The sequence below is a fragment of the Phalacrocorax aristotelis genome, chromosome 1 (genome assembly GCF_949628215.1).
Source record: "Phalacrocorax aristotelis chromosome 1, bGulAri2.1, whole genome shotgun sequence".
Lineage (NCBI taxonomy): Eukaryota > Metazoa > Chordata > Aves > Suliformes > Phalacrocoracidae > Phalacrocorax > Phalacrocorax aristotelis.
This window is the reverse complement of record NC_134276.1, coordinates 170,917,187-170,933,922: the sequence shown is the minus strand read 5'-3', so window position 1 is coordinate 170,933,922 and position 16,736 is coordinate 170,917,187. Positions and strand designations below refer to the sequence as shown.

Genomic DNA, 16,736 nt, shown 5'->3' with positions numbered 1-16,736 from the left:
TTTTAGGCCTGATCTTCTGCAGAGGTTGGCAAAAGAGCATCATCCAGCTCCAGAAAGTATGAACAAACAGACAGATATTTACTACCTAGGGAAATGCAGGACTAGCAATACCTGGGCTGAAGTGAGTGCATGAGTCTAGGTGCCCACCTGTGGAACTATTTGAAACATACTGAATAATAGGCAGGCCTCTATCACTCCCCATGGCATCAATTTGGAAGAATTTAGCAGTGCTAAGCACAGGATTACCCGTTTTTAGCTGGTAGACCTTTCTTATCCATCTCTTTCCTGAATCACAGCTCTCTCTACTAAGTACAAAACGTAGATGCTGAGAAAGAAGAGGAAGTTCATGAAGATCATTTACACTTAATTGGAAGAAAACTAGAAAAGGTATTCTTTTTCTTAGAAATATACATCTACGGATAATGTTTACAGCCAAACGATTTTGGCACTGGGATAGCATTTCTGTTTAAGCCTGAAATATGGATTTAGAAGGATGAACTGGAAACACACCTGCACACGCAGCACTGGAATCGGAAGGTATCTACACCAGGGGTGACGACTCCGTGTAACATCTTGTGCTCTATCCACAGATACTGCTACCAGTGGCCCTGCCAACCTCTGCTACCACAACATGCACCGCTTTTCACTTCTCTTCAATGAGTGCCTGCCGACGGACCACTTGCACTACCAGAGAGATGTGGTCTAGCAAATACCCAAGCAAAGCAGCAGTTTTGCTCCACGGATCGGGGCTACCTGAACTCCCATTTGTGACTTCATCTTTCACGTAGCTGACAGTTAGGAAGATCCATAACGTGACAGCTGTAAACTTTCATAGGGCAACCCTATTCAAATGCCAGTGCCGCTCCTTTCTTTGCCTTGGTCTTGCTGGGGCAGCACATCATCCCGGACTGATTTGCCACGGTACGTTTCCCGACCCTAATTTACATTATGTAAGCACTGGAAGGATGTTGCTGTGTATGGCCTTACTCTAAGAAACAAACTGCTGAGAGAATACTTGTACTCACTGTCAGTAGGTGGCAAAAACAGTCCATTGATATGACGAGGTTTCCTGTGATGGAAGGCACAGGTGATCCTCGCGCAGCCCAAGGGTTGTGTTTCCCAGAAGCAGGAGATGTTGCTGTTCTTTTGCTGCAGGAGAAAACAGTTTTCAGATTTTGTAAATAGAACCCTCGAAAGGGACTAAATGGATGAATACGCGGTGCACTACTCTCAGCATGTGACTAAGATTTTGTGGGACCACCTTCTGATATTTGAGGCTCTTAAAAGGTATCTCTAATTTTCTCTCAAGCTCCAGATATAACTCTAAAGTTATCTCCAGTTAGCTCAGTGGAGCTTTCATGATGTCAGGCTGTTCCTAGATAAAAATAGGAGTAAATCAGTCTATTTACTGTAGTGCAGACTTTTCATGAGATGCTGGGAAGAAAAACAATCTGTTAGTCACTAAAATGACACGTGGCTGAGTTTCCCATCCGGCACAGTTGGATTATCAGGTCAATCTCAAATGCAATCTGCCATGCAAGTCCAATACAGAAAAATTCCCAACAAACACAAAACTGTCTGTGGACTTGTAGTCCTTGTACAGACTTGCCAGTACTCGATTGCAAAACAAGGGCACAAATCTGTCCATATCCTGCGTATGAACTACGTCCTGGCTGAGAGCTTTAAATGCCAGGTTGCCCGTTATTTCTTCATGAGTTTCTGAGTAACTCTCTAAAGGAAGACAAAGCCACACTTGAAAACAGTTGAATGTTTGAAGGTAGGGTTTACCCAGTTCCGGACTTCAGCAGCTGGCTCTGGGAGCAGCATCTCCAAAACGCACCGCTTTTACACTCTAGTCAGTATCGCCCACAGTTTAGATGATCAGGAGCTCTTCTGACCACTTCCAAAAACCAGGTATCTGATCTAGAGATGCGGCCATGACCCAGGCAGAGTGACGGGTCAACTTCTAACTTGACATCCTAAACCTCCTTTTCAACACAGATATGTCCGGAAATGCAATGATACAAACGACTCTAAAATCTGCGGCATTTACCTGTGTGTAGGGGAAACACAACTGGAAGTAGCTGTCGCTCCCAGCTGTGCCCATCTTTGCCTCTCCTACTTCTGCTCCACGTTCTTAGGACTGGAAGAACATACATGGAAATGGTGAAGCTACCGACATTCAGGCAAGTTGTTATCTTATCATGAAATCAGCAGCTTCCCTTCAAAAACTGGGCCTGCAGAACCTAGGCTCTGCTGCTTTTTTGAAATAAAACTCTGAGAGGCAGCAAAAATGCCCTTGGGCGAAGGAGCTGTTACCTTCTCCAGGCTTCTGAACCCACGAAGGCGGTTGCTAACCGGTATAGAATGTTACACTTCCACAGTTGCCAGACACTCCTCCAGCTCGTGACATCAGCATGATGGTGCTGTGTGACCTGTCCAGCTTGAACATCGTCCCTTAGCTCCTTTGCTTGTGAGTAAAGTATGGAAAATTGGACCATTTCAAAGAGTCTCCCCTTCTGGTGTTTCCTGAACGTAAAACGGAACAAACCCATTCAGCGGGCCTTAAGGAACACCCTCCTCCTTGCGGCAGGAACTGTGGTCTTAGGCACACATCTTTGATACCACCCAGGAAAACCTCGTCCTTTGACTCCTTTTTAACCAAAATCCTTGTGCCCAGTGTTTTTCTCACTGTACCTCTTTCTTTGGATTCAGAAACTTGCTGCTTCCTGCTAGGACCCTGTCAGCTGTCAACTGCTTACATTGTCACGGTTCCTGTTGGGGCAGGAGCAGCCCCACAAAGAAAGTGTTAACGCTGCCAAGAGCTGTCCCAACAGGGGCTCTTTGCAGCTGTATAGCTGTGCCTCCGTGAGGCACAGACGAAGGTACGATCAGGAAGAGTCAACCCTCTTTTGGGTTTGCGTGGCAAGGTTTTGGTTGCGGGAGGGGCTACAGGGGTGGCTTCTGTGAGAAGCTGCTAGGAGCTTCCCTCATGCCCAACAGAGCCAATGCCAGCTTGCTCCAAGACAGACCCGCTGCTGGCCACGCTGAGCCCATCAGGGATGGTGGTAGCGCCCCTGGGACAGCATATGTCAGAAGGGGGAAAAAAACCCCGTGTGCAACAGTTCTCAGAGAGAAGAGTGAGACTATGGGATAGAATCAACTATTCAGACACCCAGGTCAGTGAAGGAGGAGGGGGAGGAGGTGCTCCGGATGCTGGAGAAGAGATTCCCCTGTAGCCTGTGGTGAAGGCCATGATGAGGCAGGCTGTCCTCCTGCAGCACATGGAGGTCCCCAAGCCGGAGCATATGGTTGTGCCCGAAGGAGGCTATAAGCCTGTGAAGGACCCCGCACCAGAGCAGGCTCCTGGCAGGACCTGTGGCCCCGTGGAGAGAGGAGCCCACGCTGGACCAGGTTTGCTGGCAGGACTTGTGAGCCCATCGGGGGGAATCCACGCTGGAGCAGCCTGATCCTGAAGGACTGCATCCCATGAAAGGGACCCATGCTGGAGCAGTTTGTGAAGAACTGTAGACCGTGAGAAGCCTCCACATTGGAGAAGATCACGGAGGACTGTCTCCCATGAGAGGGACACCATGCTGGAGCAGGGGAAGAGCATGAGGAGGAGATGAGGTCTCCCCTTAGCCTCCTCTTCTCCAGACTGAATAAACCAAGCATATTTAGCTGCTCCTCATACGGTTTCTTCTCCAAACCCTTCGCCAACTTGGCCCTTCGCTGGACACTCTCTAGTAGCTTTGTATCCTTAATGTCGTGTGGTGCTCAGAACTGTACACGCTATTCGAGGTGAGGCTGCACCAGCACAGAGCAGAGGGGGACAATCCCCTCCTTCGACCAGCTGCAGTGCAGTGCTTGAGGCACCCCAGCACACAGCTGACCCTCTTGGCTGCCAGGGTACACTCTTGGCTCATGTTCACCTTCCTGTCAACTAGAACCCCAAATCCCTCTCCGCAGGGCTGCTCTCCAGGCTCTTGTTCCCCAGTCTCTGTTTACATCCAGGGTTGCCACACTGCAGGTGCAAAATCCGGTGCTTGCCCTTGTTAAAGTTCATATCGTTAGTGATTGCCCAGCTCTCCAGGCTGTCCAGATCTCTCTGCAGGGCCTCTTTGACCTCAAGAGTGTCAACAGCTCCACCTATTTTTGTGTCATCAGCAAACTTAATTAGTGTTCCTTCCAGTCCTGCATCAGGGTCGTTTATAAAGACATTAAAGAGTACCGGCCCCTAGATGGGTCCATGTGGATCCCCACCAGTGACTGGCCGCCAGCCCGGTGTAACCCCATTTACTATGACCCTTTGAGCCTGACCAGTCAGCCACTTGCTCACCCACTGCGTTACATGTTTATCCAGCTGTATGCTGGACATTTTGTCCAGGAGGATGCTGTAACAGACAGTACCAAAAGCTTTCCTGAAATCCAAACAGAGCACATTGATTGGCTTTTCTTGGTCGACTGGGTGGGTAACGTTGTCATAGAAGGAAATGGAGTTTGTTAAGCAGGACTTCCCCCTTGTGAGCCCGTGCTGGCTGGGACCAAGGACTGCATTGTCTTTCAAGTGGTTTTCAATAACTCCGAGCATAATCTTCTCCATGATCTTGCCAGGCGCAGAAGTGAAACTGACAGGCCTGTGTTACTGGGTCATCACTGTGGCCCTCCCTGAAGATTAAGACAAAGTTTGCCAGCTTCCAGTCAACTGGGACCTCTCCAGGTTCCCAAAACTATTGAAAAATCATCAGGAGAGGTCTCACTATGACATCAGCCAGCTCTTTCAGCACCCTTGGATGAAACCCGTCAGGCCACATCGACTTATAGGGACGTAGCTGGAGCAGCAAGTCCCACACTGGTTTGGGATTCATTGGGATTTATCATTCCACAGTCACGGTTCCCTAGCCCAGGGCTCTGGGGGTCCCTGAGCCCACCATCGCTGTTGAAGACTGAGGTGAAGAAAGCATTAAACATCTCTGCCTTGCCTATGTCCCTGCTTGTGAGGTGACCGTTCTCATCAAGCTACGGGCTAATGTTACTTCTGGCCTGACTTTTGCCATTGACATATTGAAAAAAGCCCTGCTTATTTTCCCTCACGGTACTGGCCAGAGTCAACCCTTACTGAGCTTTGGCCGCACATATTTCCTGCCATGCCCCATCCCCCGGTGCTGCCCAGGGGGAGGAGGTAGAGGAAAATCAGGACTGAGGTTGAGCCTGGGAAGAGCTGGGGGTGGCGGGAAGGGGTTTTGAGGTGCCGTTTTTATTTCTCTTCACCATGATCACTCTCATTTGATCGGCAACAAATAAGGCAAGTTCCCTGAGTGGACGCTGGTTTGCCCAGAGAGACAGTGAGGGGTAAGTGACCTCTTCCTGTCCTCAGCTCCAGCCACCTGTAGTCACATTGTCTCTCCCCTGGCCAGCTGAGGATGCGGGCAGCGCCAGAGCAGCTTTGGTGGGCAGCCGGCCTCCAGCCAGGGTCAACCCACCACAGACTCCCAGGCCGGACACCGAGGCCCAGAGCCCAGCTATCGCAAGGAGGCGGCTCCCCGACGGCAGCAGCATCGGCCACAGCGAGGTCCCCGCAGCCAGGCCGGGGCAGGAACGACAGCCTGAGGAGCGGCCGCCCGGCCACGGGAACGGTACCGCCAACGGGCAAGGGCCGCCGCCACGGCGATGGGCCGCGCCACCAGCCGGCCACCTCAGCCCGGCGCCAAGTACAGCTGGGACGGGACAGGAGCCGCCGCTGTGGGAAGCGGGGCCGGGGCCGGGGCCGGGGCCGGGGCTGCTGGCCGGGCGGAGAGGCGGAGAGCGGCAGAGCCACCGCCTGGCCGAGGGCCGAGGGCTGCTGGCCGGAGAGAGGCGGCCACGCCCCGCCCCGCCCCGCCGTCCCCGGCGCACAGGTGCCTCGCGGGGCTCCTGCGGGAGGCGACGGACTCCATTTCCCGCCGCGCACGGCTCAGGCGTCGCGTCGCGGCGCAGGCGCAGTTCCGGCTGGGCGCGGGGCCGGCGGCGGGCGGTGACGGCAGCGGGCGGTCGAGGCAATGAGTCGCCGCGGCGCGGTACAGCGGAAGGTGCCGTGTCTGTTCGTGACCGAGGTGAAGGAGGAGCCGTCGGCCAAGCGGGAGCGGCAGGTGGTCGGGGCGCCGCGGGGTCGGGCGGGACGGATGGATAGGCGGGCGGATGGAGGGAAGCGGGGCCGTGGTGTCCGTTTCTTGGCCGAGGCCGGGGTCGGGTCACTGGCGGAGCCGCTGTGCCGCGGGTAGCGGTTCCCTCGGGTGGGGTGGGCGAGCTGCGGGACGACAGGCAACAGCCCCGACCACGTCAGACCGCTCGGCCGGGCCCGTGTGGAGGGAGGGGGACACCTGCGCGGCGAGAGGTTTCGCTGCAGATCTTGAGCGACATGTACTGCCGAGGTTTGCATCGGTCGCCGGCTGCGTGGCGGAAAAGGGGCTTTTCCCTTCCCCTGTCGCGCTTAGATAATTGTTGTGGGTGTCATTTCAGCTCTGTCCCACTCTTTTCCTGCCAAGCGCATGCAGGTGTTCCCCCTGACGCTGTGCTTGCTTGCCTCAGTGTAGGGAACAGTCATGGCAAGGAATGAGGCAGCTCCAGCATGACCGCACTGGGAGCTTGTGTAAAACCATCCTGCTGTCTTGGCCTGTGAGCCTTGTGGGGAAAAAATAAGTTTGTCTCTATTTTTCTTTTTCTTTTTCTTGTTTTGTTTTGTGATCAAGGGAATATCAGGCTTCTGACAGAAGATTTCATCTGAGGCTGTAAGTCATGGAATACTTACCAAGGTGAAAATAATGGAGCCCAATCCAAGTATTTTCTTCCTGAGGTGTAAAGGCATTGTCAGGACAGCTTGGGGTGGCATTCATCTGTCTAGCTGTAGATCTCCAGCTTGTGTTTCTCAGTTTCAGTGGCAGTACCAGCTGCTGTCTGTCGGCTGCATAGTGAACTTGAATCCATCTGGGTGACTTTTTTCTTTGGTGTTTGACTTCTGGGTGTACGAGCTGAAATGATGCCAAAACCTCAGTAGCTTAATTATTCGACTGTCAGTTCTAGCACCATCCTGATAATGATCATGTAAGGGTACCTCCCAAAGTTGTTTGTTGTTCATATAGAAAAAGATAACAGGGGATTAAATCTGGAACTGGTTGGTATATGCTATGGTTCTTTGTTTTTCAAAGTGCAGGCAAGGATAATACAGGCAGTTATGAGTGTTAGGTATGAAGGGGGGGTGCTAGTGGGAGGAACAACAGGTACGTTTTCTCAGTACCCTGAAAATTTTCATTTTTCCTGTAGTATTCATAAAAATATTTATATATGCTGTATGTTATGGTTACAAATCTGGTTCCTAACTATGTAATGTTAGGAAGCCTGTAGAAGGTTCTCATTTTTTGAATTGCAAATTCTGTTTTCAGATTTCTGCAAGACAAGGCCTTGTGTTTTGTTTTGCTAGGAGAAAGAGATGATGACCAGCTTACAAGTCAAAATTGGCTGGGGAGAGTGGAGGGAGGAGTGTTGATTGTACAGAAAAATGGTTGAATGAAAACTGATTACATGTTTGCAGTGAAACTGTTACAGAAGCCCTATAGAAGTCCTCCTAGAAATGTGGACTAGTTGTGGTTGGATATTTGTTTCAGACCCCTGACCTCAGATCACTTCTTTCTTTGCTCTTTTCAAGCGGAGAAGTGTTTATCGGGCAGCACCGATACAGAGGATGTAACGCCAGGGTGCTTTTGCCACCTTGCATTCCCCTGGTCTGTGCATTGCACTAACACGGTGCTATTGACCGTCAGCTCCAAACCGAAAGCTGGGAGCAGCTCGTCACGGTGAATTTCTGTTGCCGTCGTAACCCAGGAAGACTCACCTCCAACTTTAGCAGCGCTGGACTGGCACCCGTCTGGTTTCCATGCACTGCGTAAGGTGGAAGGCAAAGCCATCTCTAAATGCTCCTCAGGAATGGAAAAGAGGGAGAGAGTTTGCAGATAGATTGCCTTTGTTTTGTTGCCTTAGAGCATTTTCCAAAGTGTTGTGCCCTGAAGAAACGAGGGTGTCTCTCGATAGCGTTAGAAATTAGCAATGTGAGGTATAACGCTGGACTTAGGGAGGGCAGCTGTGAGGAGCAAGAACCCATATGAGAACCTGGCAGTAATGCAGCCACGATGAGGGTTTAAAATACCTGTCTTCTTTTCAGCCATTTAAAGTTTTGGCAACTGAAGCTATAACTGGGAAGGCGTTAGAGGCAGATATATACAATGCAATTCCTACTGAAAAGGTGGACGGGACCTGCTGTTATGTAACCACCTATAAAGGTAAAAGGAAGATCTGTACGCAGCTTTCTCATGCTGACTAGAAGCTTTGTTTTATGTAGTTTTCACTTTCATTGTATTATTGGACTACAGCTGTGGCGAATTCAATTCTCCTCTTCACCACAAAGTAGCAGTTACCGTAAACATAGGAGGTACTTAAAAATGTTTTATAGATTTTAGTCTCTAAAGCGCATGAAGTATGGTTTAAGTGAAGATACCAATCAAGGAACTTTTCCAGTTTTAGGATTTCCTATTAGGAAGTCTTCCTTGCACACTAGAACTTGTATAATTAAGGGTGTCTAATATCCTTGAGGAGGATTAAAAGAAGTATGGAGGCTGGGAGGAAATGAGAAGAATGTGGTTTGTGGCATCAGTGGGGTTCTTGCATTTACCTGAAATTGTAAGGAAGCTTTGTATTAAACTAGGCGAGATTCTACAAATAGATTTTTAGATTGTTATAACAGTAATGAATTTATGAGTTCAATGGTGTCTTTGGATATAAAATTTCTCTAGTGACAAATGAGAATTCATATTTTGCCTTTTGTGTAGTTGATATCAATGCTTTGCAGGGCATTGTTACCTCAGTAAACTGCTGGTTTTATCCTTCTGGAAACTTTAGGGCAACCCTATCTCTGGGCCCGGCTGGATCGAAAACCCAACAAACAAGCTGAAAAACGGTTTAAACAATTCTTGTATTCATTGGAAGATTGCAAAGGTTAGTGAAGATTTCTTTTCTTGTTTTTGACAATGTAAGTTATCCAGTTGGAGAAACACCTCTAGTTTAACACAGGAAATGGGAGTAATCGTGCTCCAATTTTTTTTAATGTCACTCTTTACTTTGAGAGAGCTTTAAAGTAGAATTGATGGGGGAAGGGGATACGAACAGGATGCAGTGGGTAAGCCAAGGGTTGGCATGGCACCACTGGAGTGTGGCAATGCTAGTGGGAATATTTTCACTGCTCCTGGGAGCACGGAGGGCTCAGGACTGTAGCTGAAATGCTTGTACACCGGCGTACGCAGTATGAGAAAAAAAACAGGATGAACTGGAAGCCTTGCTTAGCTCCCAGATCATTGGTACTAGTGAGACTGGGTGGAGTGAGTCCCACGATTGGGGTGCTTTTCAGGAGGGATAGGTGGGGCAGGTGAGTTGGAGGTATCGCACTGTATGTGAGTTAGTGATGATGCAGTTGAGGATTAGGGAAATGAAAAATAAATGAGATGTAGTGGGTGTTCACTACCAGTTGTCCAGCCAGGTTGGAAACACTGATGAGTTATTCTATAGGTGATTAGGAGAAACTTCAGGCTCGTTAGCCCTTGTCCTTATGGGAGATTTCAACTTCCTAGACATCAGCTTGGAATATAATCCTGCTGTAGTGAGCAGGTTTTGGAAGTTCTTGAAGTTTGTAGGGGATAACTTGTTGTTGCAAGTACTCAGCCAACTAGGAAAGATGCCCTCCTAGACTTGCTGTTTGTGAATAGGGATGTGATGGTAGGTGGCTGTCTTGGCCACAGTGATCATTAAATGGTTGAATTTAAAATTTTTAGTGTAATGAGAAAAAGGACAGCAGAGTTGTTACCCTGGAGTTCAGGAGAGCAAACTTCAAGCTATTCAGGGAGCTATTTAGCAGAGTACCCTGGGAATCTGCTTTTGTGAGGGCTTACAAGTCCATGAGTGCTGGTCAGTCTTTGAGAACTACCTTTTAGAAGCACAGGGGCAGGCAATTCCACTGTGTCAAGCCAGCAGAGCAGAAGACTTGGCTCAGCTGTACAGGGAACTCCTTGTGGAGCTGAAGATGAAAAAGAAATTGTGTGATCTCTGGAAGCGGGGTCAGGCTTTGTGAGAAGATTACGGAAGCATGGAGAAGACACGAAAGGCCAAAGCTCAGAGTTGAAACTGGGCACTGTTGTGTCAGGTAACAAGAAGGATTTCTGTAAGTATGTTAATAGCAAGAGGAAGTCTAAAGAAAACATAGGACCGATACCTGTTGAAGATGGTCATCTGACTAATAGGGATGAAGAAAAAGTGGAGGCATGCAGTGTGTCTTTTGCCTCAGCCTTTAATAACACTGACAGCCCTTGGGCTGCCCCATCCCCTGAGCCAGGGGATCACAAGCGTGGGAACAGTGACTTTCCATGTGTGGACACTGAAGTTGTAAGGCACCAGCTGGATCAGCTGAATGCTCACAAGTCCATGGGGCCTGATAGGGTTCATCCCAGAGTACTGAAGGAGCTAGTGGTTGTTACGGCAGGACCCCCCTCAGCCATCTACCAAAGGTCTTGGGAGTCTGGGGAGGTCCCCGCTGACTGGAAGCCAGCCAGCATTATTCCAGTCTAGAAAAAGGGTGTGAGGGAAGATGCAGGGAGCTACAGACCTCTTAGTCTAACCTCAGTTGCTGGAAATATTATGGAGAAGATTATACTGGGTAGTATTGAAAGGCATTTCAAGAAAATTGCAATCATCAGGCACGGTCAACATGGGTTTGCAAAGGGAAAGACCCGTTTAACTAATTCGATATCCTTCTACGATAAGGTCACCCACCTAGGGGACAAAGGGCAGGCGGTGGATGTAGTTGTTCTGGATTTTAGTAAGGCTTTTGATGCTGTCCCTCACAGCATCCTTCTGGACAGGTTGTCCAGCTGTGGGATGAGCAGGTTCACAGTGCACAGGGTGAAGAACTGGCTGAACAACAGGGCTCAAAGGGTTGCAGCAAATGGGGCTACATCTGGCTGGTCACCAGCGGTGTTCCTCAGGGTTCAATTCTGGGACCAGTCCTGTTCAATATATTTATCAATGATCTGGATGCTGGAGTTGAACGCACCATTTGCAACTTTGCTGATGAGACCAAACTGGGAGGTGCTGTCAACTCTCTTGAGGGACAAGAGGCCTTGCAGAGGAATCTAGATAAATTGGAGCACTGGGCTATGCTTAATGGGGTGAGATTTAACAAGTCCAAGTGCTGGATTCTGCACCTGGGATGGAGTAATGCTGGGCGCCAGTATAAACTGGGAGGGGAGTGGCTGGAGAGCAGACCTGCAGAAAGGGATCTGGGGGTGCTGGCCGACAGCAGGCTCAGTATGAGTCAGCAGCGTGCCCTGGCAGCCAAGAGGGCAAACCGCATCCTGGGGTGCATCACACGTGGTGTAACCAGCCATTCAAAAGAGGTGATTTTCCTGCAGTACTCAGCGTTGGTGCGGCCTTATCTTGAGTACTGTGTGCAGTTCTGGGCCCTAAAATTTAAGAAGGATGTGAAAGTCCTTGAATGCGTCCAAAGGAGGGCAACAAAGCTGGTGAAAGGGCTGGAAGGCATGTCCTGTGAGGAGTGGCTGAGAACTTTGGGTTTGTCTAGTTTGGAGAAAAGGAGGCTGAGGGGTGACCCCATTGCTCTCTATGGCTTCCTGAGGAGGGTATGTGGAGAGGGAGGTGCTGATCTCTTCTACCTGGTATCCAGTGATAGGATGCATAGGAATGGTTCACAGCTGTGCCAGGGGAGGTATAGACTGGACATTAGGAAGCATTTATTTACGGAAAGTGGTCATGCACTGGAACAGGCTTCCTAGAGAGGTGGTCGCTGTCCCAAGCCTGTCAGTGTTTAAGAGACATTTGGACAATGCCCTTAACAACATGCTTTTACTTTTGGTCAGCCCTCAAGTGGTCAGGCAGTTGGACTAGATAATCATTGTAGGTTCCTTCCAACTGAAATAGTCTATTATATTTAAACTAGAGCAAGAGAAGTAGAATAAAATGTTGGCTATTTAGGAAGCTATTTTTTAATCTTAGTTAGCTTTGAACTTTTAAACTACTTAAAGGCTACTATGTTTCTTTAAACCTTCCTAATTGTAGACTGCTTGAGTGTGCCAGGTGTTGGTGCTTGTACAAAGTAACTGGGTCTACTGTCTGTAGAACAAGGTTCAGATTGGTGGTGTTTTAATACTTGAATTTAAAGGCAATCAAAACATAAAATTCGCTACCAGTTTGCCAAAAACTGTCACGTCTGTATGTCTAGAATTTGTTTGGAATGTTGAAGAGGATTTCAAGCCTGTTCCAGATACCTGGATTCCAGCAAAGGACATAGAGTTTTCTAATGGCAATCCTTTGCCCGATGAAAACGGACATATGCCAGGTACTGATGATGCATCACAGGTAAAACGGTTGGGAGGGGGAGTGTGTGATTCATTTTCTTTTTTAAATGAATTTGAATTAGTTCCAGAGTTAAAAGTAGTAGTTAACATATTCAGAAAACAATTGGAATGTCATTCGTTCACTATCCCGAAAGGCTCCGTTCTTCTGACACATTGAAAATAATTGCAGTTTGCTGTACAGACTTGGAGGGCTTCAGCTGAAGGCATAGTGATCACGTTTGCATTCCTCTGACATTTCTCTGCAATATGACATCATTTTTCTTGTTGGTCTTTCTGTTTGTAATTAACTGTCTTTTTTTTTTTTTTTTAATGCATGTACAGTTCTAGTACGCATAAGAGAACTTCAGATATTTACTTTGGTAAAATGCAATGTTTTCTCCTAGGTTGGGTGCCTGTGGAGAAAAATAGTAAGCAGTATTGCTGGCACTCATCTGTTGTAAATTATGAGGCTGAAATAGCGCTGGTATTGAAACACCATGCTGACCCAGGGCTTCTGGAAATCAGTCCAGTGCCGTTATCAGAAATTTTAGAACAAACATTGGAGCTTATTGGGACCCATATTAATGCAAATCCATATGGTAAGCTTGTATGGCCTGTTCTTAAATACTTTTTTATTTAGAGCTATTTTTGAGTGAAAACTTTGTATTTTCTTGTGTAAGTTTTAAAGAAGTTCTAAGGTAACAATGGAACCTTTTTAGAACTGAGAGAAAAGGGCTAGCTCAAAGAATGCTCATCCAAAAATACCTCAGAAAGCTGACTTGTCATGAGACTATTTATATAGTCAATTAAATGTCTTTCCACCTGCATGTGCTTTATTACAAAAATGCTTTGCTTTAGTCTTTCAAAAAATATTCTGACTGGAAAAGTTGTTTTAAATATTACTATTAAAATATTTAAGATTGTTGGTGCCTTTTCTTGACTACTTTAACTTGTTCTTCCGATACTGTTTAGTCCATTAAAGTAGAAAATTTTATTCAGCCACTTTTTTTTTGAGTCCTTAGAGTTAGTCATGAGTTGCAATTTTTAAATTATGAAAATTTATGAACACTTTTTTAAGGAAATGTAGCTGAAGTTACATTTTGGTTGTGGCTTCTCCCTTTAAAAGCCTTTTAACATAAAAGCAATTAGATATGAGCAGAAGTGAGTTTTAACTTCTGAGGTTTGCTGTTAGGATAACTTGCAAGGATGGATAGGAAAAATAGCAGTACCTGGTTTAAGTATTTTCTCAGACTGTAAAGGAAATGCAAAAAACAAAATTTCTAATAGCTGTATTCTTAAATGAAGATTTATGTTGAACAGTCAGTAAAAAGGCAATGCATTTGTTAACAGCCTCGCTTAAGTATTAATCCATATTAATAAGAAAACATGCCAGATTTTCAGGAACTAAGATGTTTGTGCTATTGACCATGATCTGAAGCATGAGCTTTATGGTTAATGATGAGGTGACCACAAGGACAAAGCAGACAACTGTATAAATCTGTCATGTTTGTTTTATCTAAATAAAATGTTACATGAGGAGGGAACAGCTACATTTGATGCTTGAAAGTCTATTTAACTCTTCTCTTAAAGGCAGGACAATGTCGTAGTATCTAATAGTCTACCTTTAGAGTGCTTTTATGATACTCATAATAACAAAAGTGAGGAAAATCTTAAGTTATCACACATAACTAGCAGGAAGATTTTTGTTTCTTTTAACATAGGATTAGGAAGCAAGAAGCAGCCAGTACATCTTCTTGTACCACATGGAGCGTTTGAAATAAAGAATCCACCTACTTTGAAACAAAATGACATAATGTCTTGGTTTGAAGGCTGCAGTGAGGGTAAAGTTGAAGGAATTGTGTGGCACTGCCATGATGGGTGTTTAATCAAGGTAAATATATAGATGGACATGCAGAAATCACTGTAATTCATAATACATGAAGTATTGTGAGGTAGTCACTTTTTGTCTTGCTTTCCAATTTCTTTAGTAGTAAATCTTCTAGCAAATCCAGTGAGAGTAGAATTAGTCAAGCCAGTGAATCACTGCAATAGCAACATATTAAACTTCATTATCTACATTATGCTAATAACTTAAAGTAATTGAGAATATAAAATAGTATTTTCCTGCCTCTCTGTATGGGAATCACCCAACATTTTAAAGCTTAATTCTTTTATTTAAAAATTCAATTTCTTGTAATGTTGACTTGTAGAACAAGTATTGTTAACAGGAATGTGATTTTTGATTAATTAGCAAGTTTATATTGTTTGAAGCTGTGGTTCTGGTTTGCCTTTTCTACTTCATTGTTACTCAGATTAATGGTTGATGGTAACTGATTAATGGTCGTAAGTGCCCTAATGCAGACGATCCTGGAATTAAAGTGCACACCCCTCAAGTTGGGAACTGTTGGGCCACTATATCAAAATCTCTAAACTGATTTCTTTTTATTTTAGCTCCATCGCCATCATCTTGGTTTACGCTGGCCACTTGCAGAGACATACCTGAGTTCTCAGCCTGTTGTAATTACTTTTAATAGAACTAAATATGACTGTGACTTCGAACCAAAGAGTTTGTTTCACCATTTTTCAAACTTGGATGGCCAAAGATTTGACAGACTTAAAGATATTAAGTTTGTTGCTTGAAATGATTTTTCTCTTTTAGTTGTCATTTGTGCTGCATTCCTCTCGTGTCTACCACTGAACTCTTTACAAATAATCTTGTAGCTTAGGCAGCAGCCTAGGTACTGTTTTTCCTAAACGACTAATTTTATATAACGAGATCTGACATCCAGAGCAGAGATCTAGCTTTCAGCATGTTTATGTTTAGTTCTAAAAAATCCTTAAATTTTGATCCCATTTCTGGAAACTGTTATAATTAAGTGTAAGAAGTATGTTGTTTAACACTGGCTGGTCCTAATAGCTTAGCTAATTAATGCAGTCAACTGTGAAATTCCATAGGTTGCACTTCTATAAATATAATCATTATGATACTGTTACATGTAGGATTCAGATTTAGGATCTAGTTGTTCCTTAACAGTGAAGGACATATTTCAGGTGGGACCAGAATTAGTCCTGAAATTTGATACTTTTTTTTTTTTAAAGGTGTAACAATTCCTTTTGGGGGAAAATTTTCACTCTGTTATTTAACAGTAAGCTGCAGCGTTATACAGTTACTAGAAAACCTAATTAAGCATTATCCTGCAGGTACTTCCACTCTTTTGGGACAAAGGGAGTAAATAGAACTAGTATACTTTCTATTGTTTTGGAGATCCTTAGTAATTAGGGAGAGACAAGACTTGGCTTAGTAATACCCATTTTCAGACTGCATCTCAATTAGGAAACTTCATCAAGAGCATATTAAGATGGCATATAAATAATAAAGGTGAGACTGCATGATCATTTGAGTTGGCTTTATTTTATCTGTGCTACAAAAGTATACATCCAGCTATATAAAATATACAGAATAAAAAATCATTTATCTATCTACAAAAATATCATTACTATAACTTTATTTTCAAATCTTTGTTCTTGGATTTTTGAAAATGGAGGTAAAAATAACCAGAGATGTAAGAACAGACATCCAGCACACCAACAGCAAGAACAAATTACATGTTCTTATCGATCTGGAACTTCAGTGTACTTAGCACATTTTAAGAGTTTCTCAACTTTCAGGATAAATCCAAGGTTTCAACTTCACCTGACGCCTGTGTGTTATCCAAATTACTGTTCTGAGTTAAAATATAATATTGCAAGGGAGTTGGGAGAGGTAAAACTCACTTTTATTCTGACTGGTGTATACAAGTACTGACCATAATCTGTTGACTAATCCACTTCTGCACTCTTAGGTACGTGCCAAACTATTGTAACTTGAATAGGCTTGTATCATTCCAAGATAAAACCAGAGAAAGAAATCAGTATTGTGTAACTGCCCCGGATTTCTTTTTCTCTATCAGTACTGAGGATACTTAACACTAGCCTAATCAACAGAAACATTGCCTGGACTATCCACTTGAATGCCAAACTCTTCAGAAAGCTGCTTTAATCTCTCTTCTAAGATAATATTTCTTTTTACTTCTTCGTTGTAGTTGTACTTCAGATCCTCAATTTCTTCAAAAAAGGAAGGGTCAAAGTTTTCTAGTTCTCTTCTGAGCTTTTTTGTTTCTTCCTATTAAAGAGAATGAAGAAGTACCACCTTTATCCAGAACTTAGGAAATACTTGTCAACAGCAGCTTTTTTTGCCTCCTTCTTAAGAGGCTGAATAATGAGAGAACAAGCATGTTCTCTAAAAACATAAAATCTACCCATGAACAG

At 45.3% G+C, this 16,736-nt stretch overlaps 2 protein-coding genes across 7 annotated transcripts in view; one reads left to right on the top strand and one right to left on the bottom strand.

The window, feature by feature from the left end:
* Positions 1-5,968: 5,968 nt before the first annotated feature.
* Positions 5,969-15,824, top strand: RLIG1 (RNA 5'-phosphate and 3'-OH ligase 1). 2 transcript variants are annotated; one of them, XM_075080697.1, is made up of 7 exons: positions 5,969-6,092; positions 8,195-8,312; positions 8,929-9,024; positions 12,314-12,430; positions 12,833-13,027; positions 14,150-14,319; positions 14,880-15,824. In XM_075080697.1, exons 1-7 carry the CDS (start codon positions 6,039-6,041, stop codon positions 15,066-15,068), a joined length of 939 nt encoding a protein of 312 aa, XP_074936798.1. In that variant the 5' UTR covers positions 5,969-6,038; the 3' UTR covers positions 15,069-15,824. The 2 variants fall into 2 exon arrangements, with proteins under 2 accessions (XP_074936798.1, XP_074936797.1); XM_075080696.1 differs by having other exon boundaries at positions 5,970-6,128.
* Positions 15,821-16,736, bottom strand: part of CEP290 (centrosomal protein 290) — a 56,352-nt gene continuing 55,436 nt past the window's right edge. For all 5 annotated transcript variants that reach the window (XR_012658535.1, XR_012658536.1, XM_075080688.1 and 2 more), the window contains one exon: positions 15,821-16,590. Coding sequence is in view for 3 of the 5 variants with exons in the window: in XM_075080688.1 (XP_074936789.1) it covers positions 16,402-16,590 (189 nt within the window). In the remaining 2 variants the exon portion in view is untranslated. The remainder of the gene's footprint in view (positions 16,591-16,736) is intronic.

Bases quoted from the DNA above. Each gene is read 5' to 3' on its own strand.
- RLIG1 (XM_075080696.1), top strand. From the start codon at position 6,039: ATGAGTCGCCGCGGCGCGGTACAGCGGAAGGTGCCGTGTCTGTTCGTG. The intron at 13,028-14,149 runs GTAAGCTTGTAT...CTTTTAACATAG, and splicing joins TATTAATGCAAATCCATATG to GATTAGGAAGCAAGAAGCAG. The intron at 14,320-14,879 runs GTAAATATATAG...TTTTTATTTTAG, and splicing joins ATGATGGGTGTTTAATCAAG to CTCCATCGCCATCATCTTGG.